The following is a 17,436-nucleotide window of genomic DNA, read 5'->3' as shown; positions in this document are numbered from 1 at the left end:
TATGTGTGTCTTCAATGCATATTAATACATACGTATATATTATTTCATGTATTTAAAACTTTCAGTAGTAGAAGTAGGTTAAGTTTTGACAGAGTAGTGGTGCTAGAAATAACACTAGCGCCCTCTCCTGTCTCTGTCTGTAAACGCAGTTCACTGACATGACGCCATTCTCTTGCCCGGTACATATAAGATAAACAATAGTTATATTTTGCTGTTTTATAGACTTAAATAATATATAATTTATTCCTATATTGTAAAATATTCAAGATACGTATTCATTAAATTGTCACACTTTTGAAAGCCTTCTTGACTTTTATTTTGAAATGTTTGGCTGTTTAATGTATCCGGAAGTTAAATGTTTCGGTAAACACACGTTTTCTTCGTAATGGTACTCTCAGCCGTGGTGGTATATCTTAACAATGCCAACATTATTTGAATTAAAGTTCCCGGATCAGTGCAAGACTCTTCCAGAAGGATTTTGGTCTGCTGTGGAGGTGTGGATAAAGAAACCTCATGTTGTGAACAAACGCTTATGCGGAGTTAAAGAGACAGAGAGGAAGGATGTGGACTTAACAGAACTTGCACCCATTCTACAAGGCCAAGAGAAAGATGCCACCGAATCCAATGATGTGTTTACTTTCTTGAGAACCAGTGGTGGTGAATCTGAACGTGGAAAGGAAGGACAATGGTCTTATAGTGTTAGAACAATAATCCCCAAAGTAAATTGTTATGGGACAACGGCTCATAAAGAAATTATACTCAGAGGTAAGGACTTGACCATGATAGCCAGACTAACGAATCCTGTGCAAACCTTTTAAATCATGTTTTTGGATAGTGTTGTTTCATACATTTGTATATTATTACATTACAGTTGTGTACGTTTATTATGATACTGTATCCAGACTTTGACACTCAAAGAGTGACCTTCATACCGACTGAAGAGGACATAGAGGGACAGGTATCTCACAGAAAAAGCAACATATATCAGCTCCAGCTCCTTGCTCCAAGCTCTAATGAATGGTGAGTCACATAATGAAAGTCTTTTATTATTAATCTGAGATCATATGAACAATTCGAATCTAACATTTGCTAGCTCGGGGGTGACCCGAGGGATGAGGATCTTTTTGGAGGACACGAGTAATGTGAAAAGCTTATCCAGCGTAAGACAATCCCCTCCCCTTTCCTCTCCCAGGGTAGTGAGACTACATGTCCTTAGGCCAGAAGAATGGTTCTCGGATGGGGTGGCCTACCCGAAGCTACCCTGGCTCTCCACAGAGCTCCTGCCCAGACTGGTGCGTTGGGCCACAGAGAGCAGGACCAGTGAGTTCAAGAGCACCCTGTCTCTCCTGCCTGTAGAGAAGTACAGCTATGTGTACCAACAACTAAAGGACAAGTACAGGGAAATGGTCAAGGTAAAACATATATATATATTCACAATGCAAGCTTAAGAAATTGTGTTAAATCGTTTTAAGGTATTAGCAAATGTGTTGTACGGTCTGACATGGAAACATGGTGTGAGTCTCAAATGCAGCCAGGCCTATCTGAGAGTTGTTGACTAAGAAGCCATTTCTGTACCTGTTCCCTCAGGTTTGGCCTGAGGTGACCAACCCAGAGAAGTTTGTCTATGAAGACGTTGCCATCGCTACCTATCTTCTGGTAGGTTGAGCTTAGTTCTGACAGCACATCTCTAAGTGGATGCTTTCATATTTCATATTTATGTAAATGCAAGTGGGAGTATATCAAAAGTATCACGAGGACAATAGCTTTCTTCACTGTTCTTTAGGTCCTCTGGGGTGAGGAGCGATCTGAAAAGGGCCTCACTGACAAACAGTCGTTTGTGGATCTTGGCTGTGGAAATGGCCTTTTGGTGCACATACTGACCAATGAAGGAGTATGTATAGTAGTCAGCCCACAAGCCTTCCCTTGCATGCTCATGTATTACATATATATATATATATGTATGTATGTATACATATATACATATGTATGTATATGTGTGTATACAGCTCCTGAATGTCAATACCGAAAAAAAAACCGAAAAACTTTTCATGTGGAAAATTGACCTCTCTTGCTAAAGACTTAATTTTTAAATGTTCATTGGAACGCTTAATCAATGACTCGGTGGTTGTCTGACGCAGGTGAGAGGATTTAATCCCTGGAAACACATATTTAATCAGCAATCTCATACAGGCCTATCATCCAATCATGGTCCTGGGAGGATGTAATTGAAATTACACACAGGGGCTGTGTGGGAGAAGAAGGGCTGTAACCAGACTCGGTCGGCTTGACGTAGACATTATGAACTGACCGTCATGGTTGCTTGTATTGCAGCATCCTGGAAAGGGCATCGATGTGCGGAGAAGGAAGATCTGGGACATGTACGGACCCCAAACACTTCTGGAGGTGAGATAGTTCAGTACATTTTCCTGATGGATACAAATAGTATAGACCAGTGGTTCTCAACCCTGTCCTCAGGGACCCCCTGTCCTGCATGTTTTAGATGTTTCCCTGCTCCAACACACCCGATTCCAATAAAAGGGTCGTTATCTAGCTCTGTAGAAGCCTGGTAACGAACATGCATTTGAATCAGGTGTGTTGGAACAGGGAAACATCTAAAACAAGCAGGACAGGGGGTCCCTGTGGACAGGGTTGAGAACCACTGGTATAGACACTTCATGGTGTCGAATTGTGCAGTACGCAACTGTGATGCCGTGATTTGACGTCAAGTGTAGTGACTGACCTAGTAGTATAGCTTAGAAGAAACTTGAACATCAACAGAACATTCCCAACCACGAGCACAAACACACACACAATCATAGGGAACCCCTTTTTACGTATGCCCACTCTACTTTTCCCTGCCTCTTGTCGGCTTCAATCTTTCATTTGACAACACTCCGCTGCGTGTTCTCCACCATCCATTATTCACTGTGTTGAGGCCAGGGAGGACACGGCTGGCCACTTCATCCCACAGGGCGCCCCGTGCTCTTAACAAGGGGGTGGAGTTCTGTCGGAATCTGCTCACTCATTCAGCCCTGGTTGTAATAAAAAAACAAACTTGTGTTTACCGCTTTATCAAGGAAGCAAGGAAGATTAGCTAGTGTTCGAAGGGGGTTGTTGCCGCATCTTAGTTTCACTGTTGTAGCTGACGTGAATGCAATTTGGGATATCGGCTCGAGCAATCATCCACATTTGGAAGCCCAATCCCAGTGTTGAATTTCAATACTTTCAAACACCCAGACACAAAATTCAACATGCATCATAACAAAACACTTGCTACATTCAAAGTTAGAACACCCCCCTGGTCCCCCCTTGGTCCCCCCCCCTGGTCCCCCCCCCCCCTCCTTCCCATACAGGCAGGTTGTAACAAGCAATTTTTAATGAACGATTCCAAATGTAATTACAGCCAGTGTGCCTCTGATCTGCAGAAGCTCTCACGGTTTCAGGGGGGTGTTTCTATTTCAGGAAACCGCAATCACCCCCGGCGATAGCTTCTTGTTCCCGTCCACAGATTGGCTGATTGGGAACCACTCAGACGAGCTCACGCCGTGGATCCCTGTGATGGCGGCGAGGTGAGTCATCGACATATTCACTTTAGACAAGAAGCCTAAGTGCCAGCTGATGTCTTGCGAGTTTGAATTAAAAAACAAGGTGGTGGTGATGATGATGTGACTGACGTGTAATTAGCAGTGCCGGCCACCTGAGGGTAATGTTGAGCTTGGGCTCTTGACTCTTCAGTGCATTTGCTACGTTGATTCGTTTAGCAGACGTGCAGAGTAGGGTAGTGTCAAGTAAGTGTAGCAAATAACCAACGACTAGAAGTGTCCAGTTCTAACTGGATTGTGGTTGTTAATGCCAAGGAACAGTTTGCTCATGTTCTTATTTCCTCTTTCAGGAGGAATCGCTGCTCCCTCGACATTCAGTTAGAACTGAGTTTACTCAGACTCATGTTATGGACCCTTTGGAGTTCATGTCTTTGCACTTTGCACATGTATTAAAGGGGACTGGATAGGTAGAGGAATATGGTACAGTTGGTATCTACACCCTGACTCCTTATAGCTCATACATTGACAGCATTCTTTCTACACCTATCCAGTAAATTTTTGATCTACGCTTCTTAGATAGACACTATTTGGATCAAAGTTCTTTAGATGTATACTATTTAGATGTACACTGTTTACATCAAAGCAATTTAGATCTACACCATTTAGATCTACACGATTTGACTCTACTCTACTTAGATGTACACTACGACCCAATGGGAAGGGCTGTGATTCATAGACATCATCGGCTTGGATGTGTTATTGAACCCAAACATGACTAAACCCACCTGAAACAAAGTTGATGAACCAAACATGTCAATCATCGAGTGTTTTATGTTCAACCCCAGGTCGTCCTACTCCTGTCGATACTTTGTCCTGCCTTGCTGCTTCTTTGACTTTTATGGGAAGTACCAGAGGAGACAGTGTAAGAAGTCTCAGTACAAAGAATACATTGACTTCATTACAGAGGTCAGCACAGCCTGTGGGTTCATCACCCAGGAAGACTGCCTAAGAATCCCCTCCACCAAGCGGGTAGGCTGGCAGCAACACTGAAACCTAGACATTGGCACCCTCCTTTCATGCCATGTCATGCTTAATGATGTTCACAACAATTTATTTGAACCTTTTTAACATTTACCCAAGGCGGTTTCAAGGTACACCTGAAATAGTGGCACACACAAATGGGATTTTACAAGCAAACTTACGTACATTATGTATTTGTATTATTTTATTGTTGCCTGCGCTCCTGTGCAATTTTCCCCTAGGAACGATAAAGTTCTACTCTCCTCTACTTCCATTTTCTTAACCCGTGTGTTCTGTTCGGGTCATTCTGACCCATCAGTCATTGTGACCCACCGTCGTTTGCAACAACTTTACCGCATACAAAAACAAAATGAAGCATTTTCTTTTAACCGTTGGGCTGTCTCAGACCCCCCACATTGCGAAGGTTAAAAGAAAATTATTTTTATTTGCTTTTGTATCGGGTAAAATTGGGTAAACACAACGATGGTTCGTTATGAACCTTTTGGTCATGTGACCCGAAGGCAGCACAAGGGTTAAGAGTATAATGTCATGTGCATACTCTGTTCCCAGTTCTCCACATTACTAGATCCCTTACTCACATAAATACAAATAAAAAAGTTTCCGTTAAGGTTTATTTTTCACTGTTGAATGTTTCTGTGCAGGTTTGTCTGGTGGGAAAGTCGAGGACCTATGAGCGCTCAGACGAGCACCAGGCAGAGGAGCACAGGATCCTGTACATACAGAGTCGCCAGGCTCGTTCTGGGACGCCGGGTCAAGGGTCAAATGCGAGAGGTGAAGTGGAAAATGGCCATGACGATTCAGAGGCCTGCAGATCCCATGACAATGACTGGGGCTCTGGGTTCCAGCCCCGAGAGAGGGTTGAGACGGTTCGGAACTGTGCCGCCCTTCCCCGGGATTTCATAGATGGTGTGGTCCTACGGGTTGCTAATGCTTTGCTGGGGTTAACCAAGGACGAAGACGGGGGGGTGCCAGTCGTCTGGAACAGAGGAGGTACAAAAAAATCAAAATCTGAAAAATTGTGTCCTGTTCAGGTAGACATAAATCTTCTTTTACAGGGTGTTATTATAGAAGTTTTGGATTAAAGACATTCATTCCGATGTTATGGTCCCGAGGGGATCATTGGGGTTTTAAAGGCATGGTACAGCTTCATGATTCATTCGAGTGAGTATTAAGGGCGGCAAGGGTTTACATGCACCTGCCTAAGATGGAGATAAATGAGTTCGGACATTTACCATCTGTACTTTATCTCTTCCAGCGCACTCTGTACTCATGGCTGAGTTTGTCATGCCCTAAACCTTCCGTTTTTAGTCTCTCTCTCTCTCTCTCTCTCTCTCTCTCTCTCTCTCTCTCTCTCTCTCTCTCTCTCTCTCTGTCTCTGTCTCTGTCTCTGTGTCTCTCTCTCTCTCTCTCCTATTCACTCACTTACACACACACACACACACACATTCCCTCCTACCCTTTTTGCTCCCTCTCTGTCCTTTCCATCTTTTGCTCTCCCCTCTTTGTCTCTCCCTTGCTTCCCCCCCCCCCGTCCCTCAGCATCAACAGGGAGTTCTCTGGGTAACCCTGCTTTGAACCCTGTCATTGTTTCATCCACTGCCAGCCTCTTCCTGCGTCACACCGCGCAGAGACCACTGAAACACGCACACAGGCCCACACACGTAGACATTACCCCCTATCTCTTTTATCACCACCCTCGGGACCCTCATCACACACACACGCGCGCGCGCACACACACACACAGAAATACAGACGATGGATGAGATAAGGAGATGAAGTCCACCCTGATTAAAACGGAATTGCAAGGACTGAAATTGCAAAGAGGGAGAGGTGGAGAGGAAGAACAACAGGTTGAAGAGAGGGAGGGAGAGAACCCCAGGATAAGAGAGGACAAGATGAATAATGCACTGGGACCCATGATTTATGCATGAGAACGCATTTGCGTTGAGCTATTCCTACTAGTTATCTTATGGTTCCCCTCAGTGAAGACGATGGGTGCATTCGGGTGACTCCGTGCCATGTTGTATCGATGGTATTCAGGCTCTGACTGACTCGCGCTCATGCAAGTTTGACAGGATATTTCCTCCCTCACGCTTTTATTACATGGTTATTAAATAATGGAACTTCTCTGTTGAACAAAGAATAGTCCAGGTGCCTTAGGTGTCGTGCCATATGTTTTATTTATTTATTCATGCTTATTTGTCGTAAGTCTATAGTCAAATGTTTTTTTTCCTGTTCCATACAAACAAGTTGTGTTGGGAACTTTCCAGGACTCCCACTCTCGAAATCTCCAGAAATAGAATTTACATAGTTTGTCAATTTTGAGTGCTCCTCTGTGTTTTTCCCTACTTGGTATTTCCTGTGGCCACTTTGTCTCCACTCTACCTGATTTTTGTACAAAACAGAAGAACAACATAAACACTTCCAGCTCCGCAATCAATCATAAGTAAGGCTGTACCCAGGGAGGGCAGCATAATTGAAGGTTAGCGTTGGCCGCTATCACGAGATCGTTCGCAGTCCAAGACGAGGCTGAATTCACGTTGTTGTCAATAGTCCCATTATGCCATTAATCCCCATTAGTGTACCCGTCTCCAAAGGCCAAGTCTGAACCTTGTATTGATATTATATTAGAGCCTGGAGCTCTCTTTACTGGCGTCTGGCCTCTTAGACTGCTGTCTGGACAGTGTTTACACTCTGGCTGGTATGCTGTCTGTGTTGTTGTTCCAGGTGAATGCTGAAATAGGCCCACTAGGCCTGGACCTATTAGCGCTCCGTATTTACTTTTATAGGCAAATGCAACAGAACAATGTTACCGCAAAAGACACTCAGGTATCTAGGGGTTGTTAATGATTGATTGACAGGTTTTGGGCGGTAATCTAGTTGCAGGGTACTGGCATGTGTGAGAATTGGAAGGTAATTATGGTGTTCCTACACACCCTGAACAAAAAAATGAGAAGAAAACAGGCAAAAACACGCAAAAACCTACGAGGGAATTGCACTCCCATATGCCAGAGAAAATGAGATTGTCATTTAAACTACCCAAAGGTCAACGCAGATTAAATTCTCCACTGGGAGGCAATGAGAGCCAGAAATACTTTTGTTTTCATGGAATGAAACTGAAAGGTTGGCTGCAGTGTGGACTGGACTGAAAATGTATTTCTCAGTTTACAGTATCATAGCGACCTGAGTTTTCCAATGCAAGCGGCTTTAGCTAAATCACTGCAAATGACTTGGCTTGTTTTGACGTTTAATCCTTTAATCATTTGCTCATCTTCCTGTCACACGATGGTATCCAAAATCACAGAACAAGTGAGTAAATGGTGGTTGGTTTGGAACAACAGTGAATCAGACTTTAAAATGGCCGTCAGTAATGGTAGGATCTTTTGATTGTTATGATTGTTGAACCAATTGAGAAAACTTCACAGCTTAGTTGCTGACATTTCAAGGACTTGACCAAGGTTTTCATTCCTCCCGTGTCTTTCTCCCTTTTCCAAAATCACATAGTCTTTATGTTCTAATCCACCTCCCTCAAGCTTTAACAAAGAAATGTATTTGCCTTCAACCACAAAACACTCAATCCAGCTCAAAGTACCACAACAATGATGTTGTAGTGGCAAGAGCAGAATAGCAAGACTCGATCCCTCTCATCTCTTCCCCCTCGTCTCCCATTTTGTTTTCATCTGAAGTCCACCTGTTCTCTCCCTCCCTCCCTCCTCCGGGGCGTCTTTCTTTTGCCCGCCCGTCAGGGAGCCTGTCGGTGCGAGGCGTAGCGGAGATGCTGGAGCAGGAGACTCTGCAGGTGCTGAAGAAGGAGTGCGGGGGTCTTCAGACGCTGCTCAGGAACAACCACCAGGTCTTCAGAGGTAACCAGCCCCCCCCCCCCCCCCCCCCCCCGCAGTCAGCCTGAGCGTCCAGCAGCCGGCACTCGCTGTGTTCGAATCTAACACCGCACACATAGCAATGCTACACTGGCTCGCAACTAGGACACGCAGTACACTACCTTGTTATACACAAGAAATGTATTCCCCCGAGGACAAATACAGTTAAAGGGTAATTGTTAAGAGTCTGGGATTTTGCTGTAATGTCGGACCTCTGTGTAGTGCAGTAATTGGCCCCAACAGTAATTAGCTTCTTTTGCTGGTGCTGTCTTAAGTGGAAGGAGGAATGGTCCATATCAGGGACTGGAGGACCCAGACTTACAGACCCAGGGGCCATGGCACCACAGCTGATGCCAAGAGGAAGCCTATGCCCCCTGGCGCCCTGAAGACGAGGGCTTGCTGGTTCCATGCACACCACCCTCAAGGATGCCCCCGGCAGGCAGAGGAGTGCGCCTTCGCACATGGCCTAGAGGACCTCAGACCTTCCACAAGACCACTGAAGAAATTGAAGACCTTTGCTTGTTGATTGGATAAGGTCCTACGGCTGTGTGTGTGTGTTTGATGAGGATTTCGTTTTTCATCTGTATCCATTAATGGTACTACAGTATGGCAATTATTCTGACAGCTTTAATAAGAGCAATAATCAATTGTGAAGGACTGAGACAACAGTCAACTACTTCAAGTGTTTTTATTTCATCATTTGTTTATTCAATTCTTTGGACTGTTAGTCACTCGGGCGTTTTGGTTGCATAGGAAATCCACGGACAATCCTCACTTTTCGGTCCTGCTAATTTTGTACAGATCGCAGCCAAATAAACATCCCAAATAAGATAAGAGGCTCTCTTGATGCTATTTTTGCCACGCTTTATTGACCCCACAATGCTGGCACAGACACGGGGCTGCTTTGAGGTCCAAATCAAACCAACGGAAGGACAGAGAGACTTAGCAGGGTAAATGTTAGTGTTATGAATTATTTGGTGGTTAGGTTGAGGGTTTGTGGCGGACTGGGGTGTGTGCCCGGTGTGGTGCTCCCTGTGTTCCCTTCTCTGCTCTTCTTCCCCTGCTGGACCTGGCCCAATGGCTCAAATGTCACTCGCAGATGGTTGGGGATTTCCGGGGACCACCCCCGGGGTCACGAGGGGAGGGGCCTACAGGGAGTCTCGTGGAGTGGGGGGTGGTGGGGTCACTGAGTCCAAAATAATGCAAATAACAAATACAGCCTTGACACTTATTGTTGTTACCACATAATGTATTTGTAACAATGCTGACACATAGGGACAAAACGTAACCAGGGAACAGGTTGACCTTGAGCTGGCGGCGCCTTCGAGTGTGCCGGAAGTGTCAACGTTTTGGATCGATGTCATCTGTAAAACTCAATCCTCTCTCCGTACAGGAGACATCGTTATTGACTTCAGGCAGCACATGCTTTGGTTTTTCCCTTGGCTGGATCTTAAGGTTGAAAATCCATATGCAGGTTCAATGGGACATTCTAAGGTTAGTTTCAAATTAACCAACTGTATTCCCTTGTGGCAAAAGTGACATTGACTTAAGGATGCAGAAAAATAAAAACAACAAACAGCCTATTGACGGTCTGGCCTGCAGTATATTTGTCCAGGAGTCTGAGCCGGTCCACCTGGTGCACATGCACATCTACCTGCTACACCAAATCACCCACACACACCCCTTACCTTTCCATTGTTGCTTCCTCTATGACCCTTTGACCTCATTTTCCTCCGCCACCCACGCCGTCCGCCCCCACACCAAATAAGAAACCACGATGACTCAGTTTACACCCGCCTCACATCAATACTTCACAAGACCCTTGACCAGAAGGAAGGAAAATTGATTCCCACCCCTCACTTGGTTGACGGAGTCATTGCCCGATGGTATGTACAAAAACAAGCCCAGTTTAAAAAATACATCACCACGCCAACTACAACAGAAGTGAATTAAGTAGCGTGTGCACTGTCCCAAATCATCGGGTGGCCCATGAATGTATTTAGTGTGTGATGTGTCTGGCCACTGAGACTTGAGGAAACCAAGACCCGGTCTCTCTCAAGCCAAGTTAAAAGGGATATTAAAGAGAGAGTGACAATACCAACAACAACTGACCCAGCCCTGTATCTAGGTCAGCCAGAAGTGGCTGATCTCTCCAGGAACAAAGTTCGCTTGTTTCTCATGTGTTACTTAGTGTGTCGCCATGGGGTTTGTGCAATGTTTTCCCTTGTGGACGTTTTCAAAATGCCCCTCTTTCATTACAGCATGAACAGCTGTTTCTTTAGTGCTCGTTATAAAGAGGAGATCGCTGTTACGACCACATTTCAACGTGTGTATCTACGGAGGTTTCCCCCTGCAGAATTAGAGAAGCTGCGGAAAACATTTGGAACATTCTTTAAAATGTGCTACAGTGTCATTACGAACTGATCTGCCCAGCTACACGTCAGTGCAGACGAGAGAACAGCATACAGGGAACTTCAGGGAAATCTCATGTCAACAAATGAACTCAAACACTCATCTCACGTCCCGTGCGTCCACGTGAGCGTGAGTCTTCAACGAGGGAGTTGCAGCTTGCATGTGGAGAATGGTCTCCTAATCTGCTCCAGCTGGGAGATGTATGTTCTCAGCTCTCTGCTAGCTGGGATGATCAATCTGGTGGTTGGAATGCAGAGGCTTGGTCAGACTCAGGTCATTGGCACGGGGAAGAACTGTGGTAAACATCCCACTGCAGAAGACCGGGTGAGTTAGACAGTTGTTTTGTTGTGGGGTGTGTGTTTATAAGTGGGAGTCGGCATATCAGTGTGTGTTTTGTGTGTGTAGTCATTCTTGTCATGAAACCAGCACAGAAATATGTGAGCTATGTACTGTGAGCAGGCCAACAGCTGGCCTTTTTTAAATGTCAAAGCGACTGTTTTTCTCTAGAATTGATCATTCTAAAATATATATATTCTAATCTTCTGTTCACATGTTCCATATATAAAACAAATACAATGAAACTTTACAAGGACATGTGTGAACCTGACTGGAAAACAAATACTTCACATCCTGTTTCGCCTGAACAACAAGATATAAATACAAACTGTCAATTAGTCATGAGCTAACTAGGGAAATGGGGCATAATAGCGTTTACTTTTGCTGTGTGTGCATCTGTTGATGCAGAGGCGATAGTGAGGGTCAGGACTAGTTCAGACACAAATGTGTTCCATCTGCATTGCTGCTTGACTGAGTATGTTTACACTCATGGGGTCAGTGTAGGACACTGGGCCTTGTTTCAATACTAAGTAATAGGCACCTCAGTACTTCCTTCCTAATCTACGATAAGCAGATGATTGTAAATGGCACTAGATTCATTGAAGTGAGTGCTTGAAAAGTATTTTGCCTCATTTCCTCAGTTTAAACAGTTGTGTGTAATTAAAGTGCCTGGTCATTCCAACAATAAAGCCGTTTTATTGTTACGTGTAGCTCGACAACAACAAGCAGTAATTCACTTCAATTCAATCTTCCCTCTGTTTCTTGAAGTCAAATCAAACCTCGGTCACAAAGGCAGAAGAAAATTTAAACTGCAAATGTCTATTGATAATCATTCTGGTTTATACTAAATATAAAGCGGCACATTTTTTCCTGTTATTTATATTAGTACGTATTGTTTATACTGTATTTCGGCAATTTTATGGAACAAGCTCTTGATTAAGATACTCCATGTGAGACTACAAGGAACACGCTGTGACCTCATCAATCTGTGAGACCTTATTGAAATGACTGTTGCTAGGATCAGAAATGGTGTATGTTTCTCTTCAGGGAAGGGTTAGGTACAGTAGTGTTGTACGGGTTGGTTAGGGTTACCTTCAAGGTAGTTAAGGGTATTGGGTTAAGTGAGGGATAACCCTTGTTTGGTTACCCTGTTTAGTGAGGGATTACCCCTAGGTTAGTTAGGGTAATTCCTGACCAAAGGAGGAAGCGACTGTTTTATTTGTCTTCCATGCTATCCACAAGTTTAGCATGAGACTTTATGTTATGAATAATGGAATTACCAAATTGTCTAGCCTGGATACCTTGAGGCCAACAATGTCTTGCAATGGCATGAGGTCTTGCACAGCACACAGATCACTTTAGATCATCATCACCAAATTGTTTAATAATTTATCTTGTGTATGTATCCGTGTATGTGGCTCAAAGGAATGGAATCACAAGGTCCAATACTCCAGCCAGGTTAAATATGCACGTTATTTTGTTTGCTTACTGACTGTCAATGGTTTAAAATGACCCTGAACTTGAGCATGTACGTTCTGTGATGTCGCTGGGATACAAAAATACTTTGGCTAAATTAGGTTGGAACACCATCCAAAACTCTACAGTCTTCTCTGCCTTATCAAGTAACCACAAAATACGGTACAGTCCTGCTTTGCTTGCATCCCCATTTTTGATAGGTGCACAACAGTGTCAACTGCAGGTCAGATTTTGAGTTCTGACAATTTGCCCTTACTGTTCGTGTCAACTTTGTTAGAAAGTTGAGTCAGCTTTTGATGAAAATGAATTTTGATGTTGTAATTCAAAACTGTCCAAATTGATATTCACTGTGGCAGATGTGAGGGACTAATTGCTTGTCACTTTTACTCAGAGTGTCACAGAAGAACGGTAGAAAAAATGAAAACAGTATCACAGTACATTCAAATGTTCAGAGCAAATGCTCAAGTAGTGTTGTTATCGCCTTCTCCAGGAAAATTCTGCCTCTCATCCTTTTAAATGTAATTTATTGTTTAAACTACAAATAAAGAAGAGAAACTGGAAAATATAATACATTATGGACTTTTGTTGAGTGTACGCTTGAGGACAGCACTCTAAGAACAGCTAATTTAGTTCTTCCCTTTTTCTAGGAAGTTTCCTCTTGTTGGGTATGCTTCACATATTCCCTTGGCTGACCATTATAAAAGGGAGGTAACAAAAACTGTTGACTAAAAAGGGAACTTAGGAATGATGACAAAGAAATTCAGTCTGTCTTTGCATCTGGGTTATGCTGTGCCTTTGTGGATCTGGATGTCTGTCAGTCACTGTGTGTGTGTGTGTGTGTGTGTGTGTGAGTGAGTGAGTAAGTGAGAAAGATGGAATAACAGTCTTCATCTCACACTCTTTCTTTGTGTGTGCATTTGTGTGTGTGTGTGTGTGTTCCTGTAGGCATGTGTGTATTTCCCTCTGCAAGCATGCCAGTTTCCATGGCACCTGTTTATCCCAAAAGAGCTTCAGGATTTTGGTCAAAGGCTGTGTCTGGCTTACTTTAGGGACACTAATGTTTCCACATAAAAACAAGGACCTCCGAGATCCACAATAACTCTGGAAAGCCAAGGAAGGTATTGGTAAGAAGCGTCCTTTAACCATAACACCAATTATAAATGTCAACAATTCTTTACTCGATTGATAAAAATGAAATACAAATACTAGAGCAACAGACAGAAAAGAAAAAACAACAGAAAAAGAGGAGCTGCTCACATTGGGTGACACAACACATAAACACTCCTAACCACTGATGAACACCTTCACCCTGTCTCACACCAACCCCAAACAGAACACTATCTAAGAGAGTGTTCTGTTTCTGAGGGATCTTCACCTCCCCACTATCCCAGATAGTGTTTGGTTTAGGTTATCTAGACTACCTGTCTGTCTGGTCTATCTCTAACCTAATAACACGCCACTGACAGTGCCATCTCGGTCTGCTGTGTTGAATTGGTATCGGACATTCCATCCAGTGTCACTCACACAGCCTAGCTGGGGAAAGGTAGAAGACACAGGTAGGGAATGGTCTCTCATGCCCAACCAGTGAGATGACCAAAGGGCCAGAAACAACCTCTTGTCACACAATACCGTCTCCGACTCCAGTCTCTGAATATTTTCATGTTTATTTATTTATAATGCCCACTCAAAATTACTGTTCAATTTATTGTCTGTTGCATACCTGTAGGAATTGGTGATGGTGATGTAACCTCTTAGATCATACAGCAATAACTAGAAAACTGTAGAAATAATATAAATCTTAGTACAGATGTTTATTATAAAGAGTATAAACTAAATACTAAGATTAAGACAACTGTATTATTTTGGTTTCTAAGATGGAAAAATTGTGTCTGCCAGACAAAAGAGCTGTGGTATTGTCATAGACAGCCTTGATGTGGGTCGAGGAATGGGGTTACCATAGACGCCACTACGGGGGTGTTGTTTCCATGGCGGCAGGACTGTGGCAACCTAGCCAAGATGACGCCAAGCTTGTCAAAGGATCACGCCCCAAATATCACAGTCGATACGTCTGACAAGGTCGAAACCACATCACAAAGGTGTGTTGCCCACACTCCCTTGTGGATTTCCCGACATAAAGTGGCGAGGTGAGTGCAAATAACTAAAAGGGGGACAAATGTGAACAGAAATATTGGCCTATTTCAGTTCAAAAAACATACATGTTTGCGTTTCATTTAGCAAGGCTTCTCCAAATAATCCCCGCGAGTCGTTGCTGGAGAAGCGTGTCTGTGTGTTTGCTCGGAGGTGGGAACTACTGGCAGCCGATGTGGAAAAGGCAATCAGAAACATGTGGATCAGGGGTGGGCAGACAAGGGCGTAAACACAGCAGCCAGCAGTGGACACTGTTGTTTGTTTAATGGCAGGAGGGGACTAACACAGATTTCAGATGTCACAGCTGGAAGCACAGCCTCTACATGTACTAACGTACATACTAAACTGTCATCTGAAAGCCACTTGAATAAATTAAATCCACATGTGTGATGGGTTGATGTGTTCAGTCACAGTTTGAGGATAATATTTTAATCTAGCACAAGATCTTTGCATTTGTTCTTGTTATTGATGGAGACTAAAACTATTCATGAACATTCTTGACACTAACAGGAAAACAAAAGCTGAAACTAAATAAAAACCAGTACATTTGGGTGCAAGCCCAGACACAAAGATATTTTTTTTGTTTTTGTCCTCCTGAGACCCTGCCCATTAACTTTTGTGCCCTATGGAGCTGTCAGATGATGAGAGAGATGAGGATGAGTTTGAGCCTGGGATAGAAGAAGATATTGAAGAAGAGGAAGATGATGCAGGAGGCTCATAGGATACAGACACAGAGACAGACAGGGAGGATCAGGAAAGATGTTGCCCTCTTTGGGCCAGTAGTAGCTCGTAGGTTTCATTAAGTACCAGGGTAAGGGTTATTTATATGTTATGCTTAAGATCAGAAGTGATGCCATGAAATAAATCCAAAATGTCTCAAGAATGCAAAGTTTGATGAGTTCCAACAGCTCTCCCAGCTGAACGTACTCAACTCCACCTGCATTTGGATCATAGACTTCCTGTCTGACAGGAAGGAATGCGTTAAGCTAGGAAAACATGTCTCTGACTCTTGGTCCATCAGCACCAGATCTCCTCAGAGCTGCTTTCTTTCCCCTCTGCTCTTCTCCCTGTACACCAACAGCTGCACCTCCAGTCATCTGTCTGTCAAACTTCTGAAGTTTTGCGGACGACACCACCCTCATTGGGGTCATCTCTGATGGGGACGAGGTCAGGTGGGAAGCGGCCAACCTGGTGACCTGGTGTAGCCAGAACAACTTAGAGCTCAATGCTCTTAAGTCAGTGGAGATAGTTGTGGACTTCAGGAAGAATACAGCCCCACTCACCCCCATCACCTCGAGTGACTCCCCAGTCAACACTGTGGAGTCCTTCCACTTCCTGGGCACCATCCTCTCCCAGGACCTCAAGTGGGAACTGTACATTAGCTCCCTCACCAAGAAAGCACAAAAGAGGATCTACTTCCTGCGGCAGCTGAAGAAATTCAACCTGCCAAAGACAATGAAGGTGCACTTCTATACAGCCATCATTGAGTCCATCCTCAGCTCCTCAATCACCATCTGGTACGCTGCTGCCATTGCCAAGGACAAGAGCAGACTGCAGCGCATCATCCGGTCTGCTGAGAAGATGAGGAGGACCTGCACACCTCGAGGACCCTGAGGCGAGCGAGGAAGATTGTGGCCGACTCCTCCCACCCTGGACATTCCCTGTTTCAGCTACTCCCCTCAAGCAGAAGGTTGCCTTTTTTTCCTTCATCATAATAGATTCACATGGGGTTCCTAGCTGTCAAGATGACCCTAAAACCCGTATTGTCACTTTACAGCCATAATATGTTCAGTTTTTTTATTTTCTAAATTTGACTATCTTTTCACACTAACATGATCCCGTGGTCCACTACAGCGGACATGATGAGAAAAAAATAATAAATACAATTTCAAAAGTCGAAATGCTAAGATGTTCTTTTAAGCCTATATAAACAGGAAATAAATTTAAAACGCTACTTTTACTTGGTTCCCAGGAGGCTATGGTTTTAAGGCATTTTGGGGGCATGAAATACACTCCCACACACTGTAGCTACTAGGGTCTGAATACATGTGGCAAGAAGAAGCTTTCAATGTAACAGCCTTAAATATTCTGTTTTTCGATGGGAGCAAGATTACACTACTCAGTGAGATACTACTGTGAGAGAGTGGTGAAAATACAAGGATGTTAAACGGGGAGGTTGATCCTGTCATGTTAGCTACAGCTATTCCACAACATCGTATTGCAGGTTCCAATACCAGCAAATACTTAATTGTTTTCTCAACCCATTTCCATGTTTGCAATTTCATTGAAAATTTATGCATGACCGAGTAACCAATTTCACCACTTATTTAGTTTTGACTCGTTTATAAAAATGTTGTTCCATAAAAATTCATTCTTTGACCCACCAACTGACCCTAATACACATATAGATTGGTTTAGATGGCTGAGCGGTTAGGGAATCGGGCCATTAATCAGAAGGTTGTTGGTTCGATTCCCAGACGTGTAAAATGACGTTGTGTCCTTGGGCAAGGCACTTCACCCTACTTGCCTCCGAGAGACTGTCCCTGTACTTACTGTAAGTCGCTCTGGATAAGAGTGTCTGTTAAATGACTAAATGTAAATGA

The 17,436-nt window shown here is 43.8% G+C and overlaps 1 protein-coding gene across 4 annotated transcripts; it reads left to right on the top strand.

Moving 5' to 3' along the window:
• Window positions 1-358: 358 nt before the first annotated feature.
• On the top strand, window positions 359-9,295 carry trmt44 (tRNA methyltransferase 44 homolog). 4 transcript variants are annotated; one of them, XM_084691840.1, is made up of 12 exons: window positions 359-765; window positions 903-1,020; window positions 1,193-1,412; window positions 1,588-1,656; window positions 1,784-1,891; window positions 2,332-2,403; window positions 3,463-3,569; window positions 4,388-4,571; window positions 5,225-5,573; window positions 5,639-5,744; window positions 8,330-8,446; window positions 8,737-9,295. In XM_084691840.1, exons 1-12 carry the CDS (start codon window positions 420-422, stop codon window positions 8,810-8,812), a joined length of 1,872 nt encoding a protein of 623 aa, XP_084547966.1. In that variant the 5' UTR covers window positions 359-419; the 3' UTR covers window positions 8,813-9,295. The 4 variants fall into 4 exon arrangements, with proteins under 4 accessions (XP_084547966.1, XP_084547965.1, XP_084547967.1 ...); XM_084691839.1 differs by lacking the exon at window positions 5,639-5,744; XM_084691841.1 differs by lacking the exon at window positions 8,737-9,295 and having other exon boundaries at window positions 5,839-8,362.
• The last annotated feature ends 8,141 nt before the right edge of the window (window positions 9,296-17,436 follow it).

Source organism: Hypomesus nipponensis, chromosome 25, assembly GCF_054491055.1.
Source record: "Hypomesus nipponensis isolate SF chromosome 25, ASM5449105v1, whole genome shotgun sequence".
Classification (NCBI taxonomy): Eukaryota; Metazoa; Chordata; class Actinopteri; order Osmeriformes; family Osmeridae; genus Hypomesus; species Hypomesus nipponensis.
The sequence above is the reverse complement of the archived record's forward strand: the minus strand, read 5'-3'. Positions and strand labels throughout refer to the sequence as shown.